The 13,745-nt window shown below is 42.9% G+C and overlaps 1 protein-coding gene across 1 annotated transcript in view; it reads left to right on the top strand.

The window, feature by feature from the left end:
- Positions 1–781: 781 nt before the first annotated feature.
- XK (X-linked Kx blood group) overlaps positions 782–13,745 on the top strand; it is a 43,011-nt gene continuing 30,047 nt past the window's right edge. The window contains exons 1-2 of the mRNA XM_002913479.4: positions 782–1,341; positions 8,822–9,084. Coding sequence (XP_002913525.1) covers positions 1,097–1,341; positions 8,822–9,084 — 508 coding nt within the window. The 5' untranslated portion in view covers positions 782–1,096. The remainder of the gene's footprint in view (positions 1,342–8,821; positions 9,085–13,745) is intronic.

Genomic DNA, 13,745 nt, shown 5'->3' on the forward strand with positions numbered 1-13,745 from the left:
GTGTTGCCATCATTTTCCTAAATAGAAGAATGACAGATATCCCTTATGATTGATAGAATCAGCTAATTTCAGCAGGGAAAGGGAACTCGTAATTATTAAGGTCTAATCCGTAATGGAACAGGTTAGGACCAAAGTTTTAGGGAGATTCAGTGACTTGCTCAAACTCTGAGGGACAAGGGGTGGGCTGAGCCCATCCTGATGTTCACAAGGTTGTCACAAGCGCAGTGAGTGAAAAGGAATTAAGATACTCCTGGGGCTGGCACACGCTAGCAAGCAGAGGTATGCCTTGGGCTAGAAAACCGTTTCCTTATTAGGTCCCGGTCTTCACTCTGTGCGAGTTAGTCACAGTTACAGAGGAATACATTATGTAGGCAGTTTTTCTGGGAGAGAAGGCATCGACTCCTAAGGATTGTCTGTGATGCTCTTTAACCACTGCAAGCAACGTTTTAGACCACTGTATTTGGAAGACTGAAGGGCATGCTTATTTGGCCCACTGAAACCATAAATCCTGGATACAGGACTTTCCCCTCGTACTTTGAAAAGCATCTGTGTGGTCTGGTTATTTTTAAATGACCGGAAACGCTGGTTCTTTGAGGAATTAGGCGTTCCCTAGGCCCACAAAATAGAGACTGGGATGGAAAGAAGTCCAGACCCGGATTCTGGGCCCCATTGGCTGCCTTTTTTCAAAGGGCTGTGAACCGAAGCGTGGGCCAAGGGCTCTAGGACCCAGAGGCTGAGCGCGGGGCCAGGAGGGCCCGCCGCAGCCGTTGGGGCTGCTGCGCGAGCAATCGCAGGGCGCAGGTTCGAGGCCCGCCTGAGGACCGTCGCCGCAGAGACGCAGCGGGCAGTATAGCGCACGGGCGGCGCACGGTGCGCGTGGGCGTGTCTCGGCCGGGCCGCGCTCCCCGCCCCACCCCAGCCGGGCCGGTCGCCCCCAGGCCCAGCTCCAGCGCCCCGGCCTCCGGGCTGGCTCCGTGCCCTCGGCGGGCAGCGCAGGGGGAGCGGGAGCAGTCGGGGCCGGGCATGCCGGGAGCCCCCCCGGGCAGCCGCCGCCGCTCGCCCGTCGTCCGCCGGTGCGCGCCGCTGACGCGCGGAGATGAAATTCCCGGGCTCCGTGCTGGCGTCCGTGTTCCTGTTCGTGGCCGAGACGACGGCGGCGCTGTACCTGAGCAGCACCTACCGCTCGGGCGGGGACGGCATGTGGCAGGCGCTGACGCTGCTTTTCTCGCTGCTGCCCTGCGCGCTCGTGCAGCTCACGCTCCTCTTCGTGCACCGCGACTTCAGCCGCGACCGCCCGCTCGTGCTGCTGCTGCACCTGCTGCAACTCGGGCCGCTCTTCAGGTGCGTGCGGGCCCCCGGGTCCCCTCCCCCCTGCCCTGGCCGAGGGGCGCCCTTCCGGGAGGGGCGGGTGGCTGGACTGGGTGCCGGGCCCAGGCCGGCCCGCCCTGCTCCTCGGCCCCACCGTTCCAGTCACGCGAATGCGACAGAATCCAGGGAGAGTGGGAATAAAGCCGGGGCGGATCGCCTTCCTCTTAGGTTCTCGCATATGAAATTGCCAGTATTCAACCGAACTTGACCAACAGAAATGACAGTTGCATATAGTCCGACCTCCATAAAATACAAGCCTTCTGTGGGGTCAGGTGGGCTCTGGCAGGATTGGCTTGTGTCGTGACAAACCCTTGAAAAGTGTGTGGGCTAAATCGCCTTTACAGCAAAAGCGTGTGCAGATTAATCTTTAATTTATGAAACACGTGGAGTTTCCTGTGTGCTAGGCACTGTTCTGAGCGCTTTACAAATACTAATTTATTTAATTCTCATGCAGAGCTCTAGAAATCGCATCATTCCCTTGGTGTGGAAACAGGCAGGGTTGTAGAAATGCCTTCCGGCCCTGCCTAACTTACAAATATAGTCATTGAAGCTGGAACACAGTGTGCCGTGAAGACAGAAACTTTGGTGCCTTAAGAAAAAAACCATTAGTGACATTTCTGGAAATTAATTTCTATTAACACAAAGCAAGTAGAATGAATGCATGGTAATGAAGTAGACCGGCTTATCTAAGGACCATGAAGAGAGTTTAAAATGTGTTGTTTTGACAACTTTCAACCCCATAGGAAAAGCAAAACAAAGGATTCTTATCTGTATTAGAAAGCAATTTATAATACTGAATTTAGACACAGGTGATAGATGAATTGGAAGAGATAGAAAGGCTAGAGCTCAGCTGCCAGAAGATTCAGCTAGCCAGGAATTTTTCCTTACCAGGCAATATCTCCCCTGCCCCAGCACACACAGAGACAGAAAAGTCCAGTAGCAAGATAGATTTTAGAGAGCCCTATTATAAAACTTTGCACTTCACATTAAATACAGCTATTCCAGCTGACACTCAGAATACTGACCTGCAGTTCACACACAGTCAGGACAAACTGGGTGAACAAGTCTCCCAGCCTCCAGAAGGCACAGAATCCTAGAAAGGAACAGAAACAGGTATACTAGCGGAACTAAGGCGTTGCTACTGACTTGTGAGAGCAAGGGAAGAGTTAGGGGGGAAAAAAGAGAGAGAGAGAGAAAGAAAGAAGAATTTTCAAAGTCGTGCAACTTGGAGCTATTTAGTGAGGAGTTAGTCCTCTCTGGCCAAGTAGGCCACAGCATCCTGATTGAAATCCCGCTCAGAAAAATCAGTGTGATCTGACTTTGGACAAGACACTCATTATTTATTAACCTCATCTGTGAAAAGAAAACTCATTGCTCACAATGTTTAAATGAAGTGACAGATCAAGGGGAACTGATATTTCTCAGTGCTGCTTGTACTAGATGGTTTGGTAGGTGCTAGGATCCCTCAGTACGCTGAATCCTCCCCATGGAGTCGATGTCACTGTTACCATTTTATAGATGAGGAAAATGACACCCCAGACCATGTTCACAAAGCTTCTTAGAAATTGAGTTCAGTTTAAAAAAAAAAAAAAGAAGAAGAAGAAGAAAGAAATCGAGTTTGGTTAATTATGTTCCGTATACTCTGAAAGAAAGCAGAAGAGTGTGGAGTACATTTTACCAATAGTCCCATCTTAAATTGGTCATCTTGGCAAAATCTAAACAAATGACCTAAATAGCTATCCAGGTGAGTGATCTCTATCATTACTGCCATTTAAAATCTTTCTAAATACTAAGAGTGACCCAAGACCAAGCTAGTGACATTATATGTATAAAAATAGGATGGCACATATAAACCTGAGCTCAAGGAAATATAGCAAGTTGTAGAGTGGTAATTTCTGGATGACAGAGTTATGGGCGGTTTTAATTATCTCCTAGAAAATACAGAAAAGTGTATCATTTTCCCCCTTATTATATACTACTCTACGTTTTTCAGTTTTTATAGTAAAAATATTCTAACTTTATTTTTAAAAAGTTTGGTACTTTGAAAAGATAACTTTTCAGCTATACAGAAAGTTTCAACACCATAAAAAGACCTATTTCCAGAAAATTCTGAATGGGTCATTGTCTTCTTGGGGGAAAAACAGTAAGACATAAAAAATAAAGCAACAAACCACCCCCTTCTGTCAACAAGGACTCTCATTCTAATGCAGCTCATTTATTTCAGGGAGATATTGGACCCATGATTTTAGAGCTGAGGTACACAAAAAATGGGTCCAAATCTCTTAGCTTCCAGATTAAGAGAAAAGCAATTTGCTGTTGTGTATTCGCAGGACTTAATATCTTACTGGAAGTTTTTCCTGCTGACACTTTGATTCTATTTTAACTCCAAGACATCAGCTTTACTTAAAGATCAAAATTATTTCTCCCAAACAAAGGAGAGTCATGGTCTGTTTATTTCCCCTTCTTACTGATTGACTTACTAATATTTTGAAATTGTTCTTGGAAAATTTAGCTCAATTAATTTTTGGTTGGGTACTAACTAGCCAAACTCATGTTCTTTTTAGGTGAGATGCTGTTTTTGAGTTCACTCAGTTAAACTGCATTGCATTACACTGTAATAATTACGGGCTAAATACTAAAAACTAGGCCCGCTCCTTCTTTCCTTTAGGTGAGCCCTGGGAGAGCACCATATTTCATTTATCAGTCTTATATTTAAAACTGTAGTTGTAGTTGGTGTGGTTGTTTCCTTATTAAGTCTAGGTTTGAATGGTACGATCATAGTATCTTGAATTTATTTTTTTATTTTAAGGACGATCGTATTGTGAATGATAGTAGATATTCTGGAAAACCAGAGAGGGAAAAACACCTAACAACAGAATCTTGTTATCATCCTTTTACAATTATGTTAATTTTTTAAATTAATTGGGAGAAGGCATAACTATAAATGAGTTTCAAGTTCAAGGAATTTTCCTCCATTTTTATTTACTGGTATAATGAAGAAAATCTGGGTCGATAAAAATGAAAGCTAAGAAGTTCTAGTAATTTCTTACAGAACATTGCAACATCATTCATCATAGTATTTCTTTGGATAGTAAGCTTTCAGAAAACTTTATTTTTTTTTAAAGATTTTTTATTTATTTATAAGGCAGAGATAGAGACAGCCAGCGAGAGAGAGGGAACACAAGCAGGGGGAGTGGGAGAGGAAGAAGCAGGCTCATAGCAGAGGAGCCTGACGTGGGGCTCGATCCCATAACGCCGGGATCATGCCCTGAGCCGAAGGCAGACGCTTAACCGCTCTGCCACCCAGGCGCCCCTCAGAAAACTTTAAAATAATAATAGCCTATATTTGGGGCGCCTGGGTGGCACAGCGGTTAAGCGTCTGCCTTCGGCTCAGGGCGTGATCCCGGTGTTATGGGATCGAGCCCCACATCAGGCTCTTCCGCTATGAGCCTGCTTCTTCCTCTCCCACTCCCCCTGCTTGTGTTCCCTCTCTCGCTGGCTGTCTCTATCTCTGTCAAATAAATTAAATCTTTTAAAAAAAATAGCCTATATTTGAAGAGCTTTTTTTTTGTTTGCAAAGTGCTCTTAAGGTACAGTATTTAATTCCATCCACTGTAAAACCCTGAGACCTGTCATTTTCTTTTTTGTTACAGTTGAGAAATTGAGGCTCAGGGAGATTATGCAAGTGGCTTTTCAAAGGTCACATGGTGCTTTCTATGTAACCAGGTTGGTTCTTGGTGAAGCCTCATCAAGCACAGGTGTGTCACATGAAGATAACCATGGTGTGTAGGAAATCATAGTATTTCTTTTGAAAACGTGTTTTTATTAACTGCTTTAAAGGGTCTTTGGTATCCCAGGTTATTTGTGCAGACACCAACAAGCATGGTTTCAAGCTAAGGGATAAACTCCTTCCACTCTGATGCTTGAAAATGGGGTGAAGGGAAAAAAAAATGGATCCGCCTGCTGATTATCTACATTATGGGTTGGCAGACTATGCCTCACAGGCCAAATCCCCCCGCTACCTGTTTTTGTAAATACAGTTTTATCAGAATACAGCCATGCTCATTCTTTTAACGTACTGTGTATGGCTGCTTTTGCATTGCAGTGGTGGAGTTGAGTAGTTGGGATACAAACTGTGACCTGCAAAGCCTAAAATATTTACTCTTTGTAAAGCCTTTACAGGAAATGGTTGCCACTCCTTGGCCTACCTGATACTGAAAAACAGCCTTGAAGGATTTTGATGAAAATATTTAACTTACAGCTATACTTAGACAATCTCTCAAGCAAAAAAAAAAAAAAAAAAAAAAAAAAAAAGAAGAAAGAAAGAAAAACCCCCACATTTGTAGTAAAATTGGATAAGTCTTGCAGAATTCCAAAAAGAATGGTAGTTTGTTTCTTATAAGTTTTCTTAACTGGTAGTGGCAAGTAGGGGAAGTCTTAGTACCATACACACATTTATTAAACACCTGCTGTGTGTAAAACTCTGTGCTGAGGTAAATGTATTAATTGGGAAAAACAGCGGATTGCGAGGGTGTCCACTTGGGCTTCAGGGCCACCTGTGTCATTAGCCGTTCTGGAACCTTCTATAATCCCTGTTGGTAGACCTTGAAGTTTCAGTTTGTCAACAATTCAGTACATGCTTCCTGTTTAATACAGCACCCCCCTCGGCATCAAGAGACTGGCTTTCTCCTCTGAACCTTTATTTTCATTCATTCACTTCTTAGCATGTGCTGAAATTCTAAGCTTGATTTCATTATTCAGGTAAAACATACTGTTGAAAGGACAGAAGAGCAGAAAACAGATACACACAATTAAAAAATTTAAAAAACCCTAATTTGTCTAAAAAGAACATTTTTTACCATTTTGTTGTATATCCTTACTAATATTGTTATAGCAGTAAGCTGGTAAACTATCTCTTGGGGGAAAAAGCCCTGAATTGCAGAATGTGCTGGTTTCTGTGATGTAAATATTCCCATCATGGCCCATTTAAAGCTACCAGTTTTTTAACAACTGGCTCACATGATTCCTAACTATTTAACAGTCTCTTGAGTCAGTATGAGCAAAATCAAGCACTCTAGTGTTTATGCGTATGTGTGATTTATATGTTTTTATATATGTGACTTTTTTTTTTACAAAAAATGGAATTTTACGTTCTAATTTACTCCTTTTTCTTACCAAATATAGTAAACATTTTTATATATTAGTAGATGTATGTCTATACCATCAATTTTAAGGATGAGGTAATACTTCATTGAATATATATATATATTATGAATTATTTAATTATTGTTTTATTTTGGGACCGTTAGAGTATTCCCAGAATTCTGCTATTGCAAATAATGCTATGATTCAAATTCTTGCAGTAGGCTTTCTAATATATGAAAAATATTTTGTAAACCAAAAATGCTATATAAATATTAGTTGTGTTCATTATTATCCTCATTATGTATATGTACCCTTTTCCATTTAGATTGTGAGCACCTCTGAATGAGGCAGGTGTACCCCAGCTGTCTTTGCATTTCCCACAGCACTGGCAAAGTCTATCTGCATTCATCATGTATTTGAGAATTCAGATGATGGTCAATTCATTTTGTCTTGTAGTCCTTATTGTGTGAGGTTGCTAGGCCTCAAATAGTTCTTATAGATTTGAGTTTTTTCTCAGGGAAAATTCAGTTGGATTAGCTGGACTTAGACACATGACCTGTACTTCGTTATTTTCAGTTGAACAAATTGGCCCAGGCCGGTTTTTTTACCTGTTTTTATGCACTATACCAAAGTGTCTTTGACCCCGTTGGATAAAATGTACCAGACAAACCTGTCTCCCCCACCTTCTCTCTCTTTCTCTTACATACACACATACACTGCTATGTACCTTCTTCCTCCCAGGAAGAAATGAACAAAGACAGTAGTCACAAAATAAGTCCAGTTTGTACTCATCAGAGAGGCTCTTGTATTTCCTTTCTTACATCAAGTTTAATTATTTAAAATTATAAATGTATTGGGGCGCCTGGGTGGCACAGCGGTTAAGCGTCTGCCTTCGGCTCAGGGCGTGATCCCGGCGTTATGGGATCGAGCCCCACGTCAGGCTCCTCTGCTATGAGCCTGCTTCTTCCTCTCCCACTCCCCCTGCTTGTGTTCCCTCTCTCGGCTGGCTGTCTCTATCTCTGTTGAATAAATAATAAAATCTTTAAAAAAAAAAAAAATTATAAATGTATTCTTGTTGCCATAGTTGCCTCGGGTGAGAGTACAAAGTTAACAACTTTCAATAAAATAGATGAAGCCATAAAACCTTCTGGCAGCATTATAAGGTTGTTATAAAAATGCATGTTGGGAGAAAAAAATGTCCTTTAACAATTTTTAAACCTAAGGCCATGAGCATTTTTCTTATTTCTAAGATAAAACCCGTTTTCCCCCAGCATTTTATTATGAAGATTTTCAAACACACAGAAGACAACTTGAAGGAATTGTACGGTGAACACCCAAGTACTCACCACCTAGGTTCCACAGTTAACAGTTTGCTTCCTACATCTTCCCATCCCTCAATTGATCCATCAGTCCGTGTGTGTGTGTGTGTGTGTGTGTGTGTGTGTGTACGTGTGCACACTTCATAGTAAATCACGCACATCAGTACTCTTCCTCCCTGTGGTAGCCACATCCTTACCTGGAAAATCTGATTTTAAAAGCCAGGTACTCTGTCAGTCTAGAAAAGTGACTGGTTAAGGCTCCATCCCTAGGGCAGGCTTATTCCATAAGTAAGACATAGCTGACAGACCTCCAGACAGGTTTGACTTTAGTCATGTCCCATAAGGGTTTATGAGAGCCGAGAGCTCGGTCCTATATTGTGATCCTTTTAGGGGAGTGCTAGATGGCAAGCTGTTCTGCCCTAGGGCCTCCCCCAACCGTAGCTGCTGCTTTATCTGCAGTGATATGGGGCGTCTACTGGATGTGGAAAAAGAATATTTATATATATATATACATACATAAACACACATCAGTACACACACAAACATCACACCCATATACTGTATTATTGCCATAACAGTGTGGCAAAGTAGGCGTTATCTCTGCTTTATAATTGAGGGCAAGGGTTCAAGGGCTAAATGACTTGCCCAGGGCTGCACAGCTAGTACATGTTGTGAAGGGAAGTTGAGCTTTCTTCTGTGGCTCTGGAGCCTGAACCACTTCCCATCCCCTACTTGGTGTCCTTGCCTTGGTGGCCTTTGGTGTCAGCTCTTTATTAGGCTCACACTCATTTTCAGTCGAGCTGCTGGAGGGCCGCAAGAGGACTCACTTCGTGCTCCGAACTCCTTGGAGTGGAGGCTTTGAGAAAAGGGCCTGTAGTCCAGAATAGCCAAGTCAAAGCTTTGAGAATCGGGTTAAGTAAGCCGGGCAACTGAGGAAAGGCAGAATCCTGTCTCTCTCTGATTATCATGACTTGCTGATTTGTTTCCAGGTGTTTTGAAGTCTTCTGCATCTATTGTCAATCAGGCCACATCGAAGAGCCTTATGTCAGCATCACCAAGAAGCGACAGATGCCAAAAAATGGCTTCTCAGAAGAAGTTGAGAAGGAGGTGGGCCAGGCGGAGGGCAAGCTCTTCACGCACCGCTCTGCGTTCAGTCGCGCGTCAGTGATCCAGGCCTTCCTGGGCTCGGCCCCGCAGCTGACTCTGCAGCTGTACATAAGTGCCCTGCAGCAGGACGTCACTGTCGGAAGATGTACGTACATTTTTCATTTCTGCCTGCGTTCAGGGATCAAAGTAGGGAGTAAAACATAAAGTTTATTCCGGTTCATGTGAAATTCATTCATATCTGCCTTCAGTTCTGAGTCTGAGTTCCAGTTACTAAGCTGAAAACTTGGTTAAAATACTAGCAGTGTTTATTTTGCTTATGAGTCTGCAGTTTGCGCGGGGCGGCCAGAAGGGCTCACCTGCACATCAGCTGGGGTGGCTCAAAGATGGGGGCTGGAGTCCATTGAGGGCTCATTCCCTCGCATTGCTTATGGCTGCTGCTGGCTGTTGCTGAGGGCGTCGGATCTTCTCCGTTTCGTCTCTGTCTGTGGGCTAGTTTGGGCTTCCTCCCAGCGTGCTGGCTGCTTTCAAGGGCAGTGTCCTGGAGCAAAAAGGGCAAGTGGAAGAGTATCACCTCTTGTGATCCAGCCTTGGAAGTTATGTGACATTATTTCTGCTGTGTTTTCTTTGTTGAAGCAGTCAAAAACCCCATCGAGGTTCAAAGGAAGGGGAGGGGAGGAAACTCTGACTCTCAACGGGGAACGGTAGAGTTCTGGAAATTCATGGCCGTGACCATGTTGGAAAAAACAGCTTGCTGTTTGCTGGAAATCCACCTGGCAGAAGCTGGGCCTTTTTGGATTTTGCCTCCATCCTTCAGTGATGGTTCTAAACCAGCTGAGACCCTGGGTTGTAATGGTTCCTAGTGATGAATGATGGAGTGAAGATTACTCTCCTCTCTTCTTGAAGTTCTAAGAGGTAGCTCAGCTTTTAAATGAACACAGTTGTGTAACCTTTGGACTGTTCTCACATCATCAAATTGAGGGCAGGTTTTGGTGAAGCCAGGTTTAAAAAACGAAAAAAAAACCCTCTACATGCCTAAGACACTAGTGAAAAACCTTTGTGTGAGGAGAGGAAATAACTCCTCCCAAATATTATAAGTAAACAAAAACCAGATACGCTGGTCAGTTTCACTACATAGATAAGCAAAAATGAGTTAAAAGCCTTAAGTTGAAAAAAAATACATACTTAAGATAACACTGAAATTGGAATTAAAAAGAAATAAATCACTCTTAATTAATTTGACTTCCCTCAGCATTGTCTTCTCTCTGCCTCGGCTAGATGTGACCATCTCAGCTCGCTGGTAAAATGGCTTAATTTACTGCAGGGTCACAGGGCATTTGCATGGCACAGCTTATTCACATCACCTCAGAGTGACTACGATTCTTAAAACATGTCAGTTGAGCTTCTTGAACCTCGGTCCATTAACGTGTATGCGAATGCCTCCCACAGCCCCAGGCAGACAGGAGGTGCTCAATACATGTAGCAGCACCTGGTTCTCTAGGGACTTATAACTGGAACAGGCATTGACCAAGGTGAGTCCTCTGCATGCCCCTCTATCCTTTGCCCAGTTCTTGGTTTTTCCACGTGATGGGGCCACAGCAAGAGACCAGATGTGGTGCTAGCCTATTTGATTTTGGCCAGTTGATCCAGTTTTTTTTCCTCAAGTTTTTAGAAAATGAAGATTGTCTTTGTTGACCTAAAAGAAGAGGCAAGGTCAAAATCCTAAAAAGAGATGAGTTTATTTGGGAATTGTAATTTGGGACCCACAAACACTAGCATGCTGCAGGCAAGTCCTCTGAAGGCTGGGGGTAGGCCATATTTCTGGGAAGGGAATGCAAAGAGGGGAGAGTTCAGTTGGAGTCTGTTACAATCCAAACAAGTAGAGACCAGCCTTACAAATTCCCCAAGCAGACAAAACCAGTCCAGTCTTACAAACAAAAGACAACTCAGCTCATTCTGCGAGACCAGCCAACCTGGGTAGTTTCTTGTTCATGCCTCTGGGAAACCATAAGCAAAGCTTTGCAAGGTTGGTATGAAGTAACCCTTGATTATTTCCCTATCATTAAGAAAATTCCAGTATTATCAGTTTTGTTGTAAATCAGACACTTAACGGGAAAGCAGTCTCTCAGTCCTTAAGTTTGTATTCCTTAGGGCACAGGTGTGAGATTTTCCATTTCATATCCTCTGGGTCTAATTTAGATTGAAGTTCTTTCACATCTCCCTCTTTTTATCAAGATCTTTCACAGAAAACATTGCTGAATGTTTGCTGAGTGTTTCACAGAACACAATGCTGAAATACACCTTGAGGTGTATTTATTAATTTTTAAAAAGTATAGTTCTTTATAGGTAGATTGTATTGTATGTCTCCCCACCTGAGGAGGGTGGTCTTCCGGTGTCTTTCCCCGTGGGGTTGAGGGCCATGCTGAGTTGTCTTTCCTCAGAGCTGAGGAGAACCCCATCCTCAGGTGTCTTGTCCCGTGGAGGAGGGGAATGACACGGAATTTTAATGGCCTCATTTGGGCAATAAGAGGATTGAGAAGTGAATAATCTCTGGTATGCCACTTTAAGGTGGATGGTTTAGTTTCCATGGTTATTTGAGTTTCAGGAAAAGCTTTTGAAAGGAAAAGAATTTTATTTTATACATACACTTGGGAAGAAGACATTTGCTTATTAATACGAAACAATAGAAATTTAATTAAAAGGATTAAAACTGAGGACAAAAAACCCAACGATAGCTAGTGATTGAAATGCCCTTCTCAATCAGTTTCCCTAACTGCCCGTGTTTAATAGATCAAAAAGGTCCTGTGTTCTGGGAGCTTGGCCAGCTTCGGCTAGCAGCTCGATATTGTCCTTCATTATTTTTAGTTCTTGTGTTATTTTCCCCGACTTACTAACATGAAGACTACTTTCTTCTCCGAGTAGGACACAGGTTCCCCCTGCTGAGCAGTGAGGACATTTAGGGGCCTGCAGTTTTGTAGAACTACTTCTGCAAGGCTATCGATTTGGGCCTGTTGATAGGCAAAAGCTTGGACAGAAGCATTGGAAGTAGTGGACGGGACTACAGAAAGATTGCAAATTACTGTTATTTGTTTTTGTTTTTAGTTTTCGCTACTTCAACCCAGGGAAGAAAGGCTCTGGTAGCATGCCCCAAACTTGTTCTGTCCACTGTAGGGTTATATATAGCTATCCAGCCATAATTATAAACTTCCCAGTTCCAACGTATCCTTTTAAGTCGATAGGAGAAAGACCCTACATTAGGTATGTAAGCAGAAGAGGGAAGGCTTTTTCTAATTTGGGTATCAGGGGTAAGGCAACAATCCCTACACATCCCTTTCAATCGAGCGATAGTGTAGAATATGTTTCTTTCACATAAAAAGAAGTACCCAATGTCTTCTAAGAATCATTGGGTCCTTTTGCCCAGATTCTTTCCCCTGGAATGAAACAAAAGATCTCATAATCAGAAATATAATCATTATTATACAGAACATATGATAATCTGTTTTACTAGCATGATGGGAATGATTATGTGAGAACTTTAAATTTCTATAGATCTCAAGTAACAAATGAGCTGATCTAGTGTAAGATTTTGGTTACGGTCTGGGAGATCTCTAGGAAAAAAATAAGTTAAATTAAGTCTCCGTCTTTTACCAGATATTTGGTCAGTCCCCAGTGAAGTACCATTGAGTGGGAGCACATTAGCTTCCCATTTTCCAATCTTATTGAATTGCTATTGCCCCACCATAGGGAAGATGATAGAGTCTTCTGGATTCCAACAGGGAGTGAATTCATATTCATCTAGGTCATACAGAAAGATTTTTGGGTGAGAGTTCAGACCTGAGAGAGAGTATTGCTTTATGAGTCAGGGGTACCCAGTGGAAAACCATAATATTTTGTGCCAGTTTTCCAGGAGGGAGGATGTGTGGTTTCAGAGGTACCAAAGGAAGAACCTACCCCTTTGCCAGGTAGGTTTTGCCATCCTTCTAAAGACAGTGGCCAGGCCAGCAATTTAGGTTCCTCGTCATGAGTATTATTTACCCTGGCACAAATCTAGAAATCAGTAAGTTTAGCAGAATCAGAGAGTTTTTGTGAAGTGGAGCTAACGGGATGCTTTAAAGCTGAAGTAAAGGATAGTAGGAAAACTAGGCAAGAAACAACTGAAGGCCTGAATGACAAGATTAAACACAGAGTGAGAAGGGGGAAAAAAAAAACCTCAGTACAGGCCTGGTCCGTACATCTTGGGTACGCTGTCTACTTCTGATGCCGTCTGCTTCAGTTCCTAGAAATTTTCATTATTCGGTCATCAGATGAAGAGCCAGTCCATTCAGATTTGCAGGCTTTTTTTCAGATGAGACACATGAATCCAGGAATCTATTCCTTGAAGTTTGGCTGCTCAGAAGTTAGTTAATAACACCTGGTAGGGGCCTTTCCAGTGAGTTTGAAGGGAGTCTGTTGGGAAGTGTCTTTTCCGGTAGATGAAATGTCCAGACTGTAAGGTGTGATGTTTGATGTCTTTGTTTCCCAGAAGCTCACTGTGGAAAGATTGTTCTACCAGAGTGTGATTACTTTCTAGGGACTTGATCAGGCCTTTACAAAACTGAAGTACATCTCCCCACCCCCCTTATTAGTTTTGGGTCAAAAGAAGTGGGCTGAGAGTACTGGCCATTCTGTAATTAATTTCAAAAGGCAAAAGTTTATGTATCCTGAAGAGAGTAGATCTAAGGTTTAGAAGAACCAGTGGTAAGGCTTCTGGCCAGGGTATTTGGAAGATTTCAGCTGATTTACCTAATTGAGTTTAGTAATTCCATTTGT

This window comes from Ailuropoda melanoleuca, chromosome X (genome assembly GCF_002007445.2).
Source record: "Ailuropoda melanoleuca isolate Jingjing chromosome X, ASM200744v2, whole genome shotgun sequence".
In the NCBI taxonomy this organism is placed as follows: domain Eukaryota; kingdom Metazoa; phylum Chordata; class Mammalia; order Carnivora; family Ursidae; genus Ailuropoda; species Ailuropoda melanoleuca.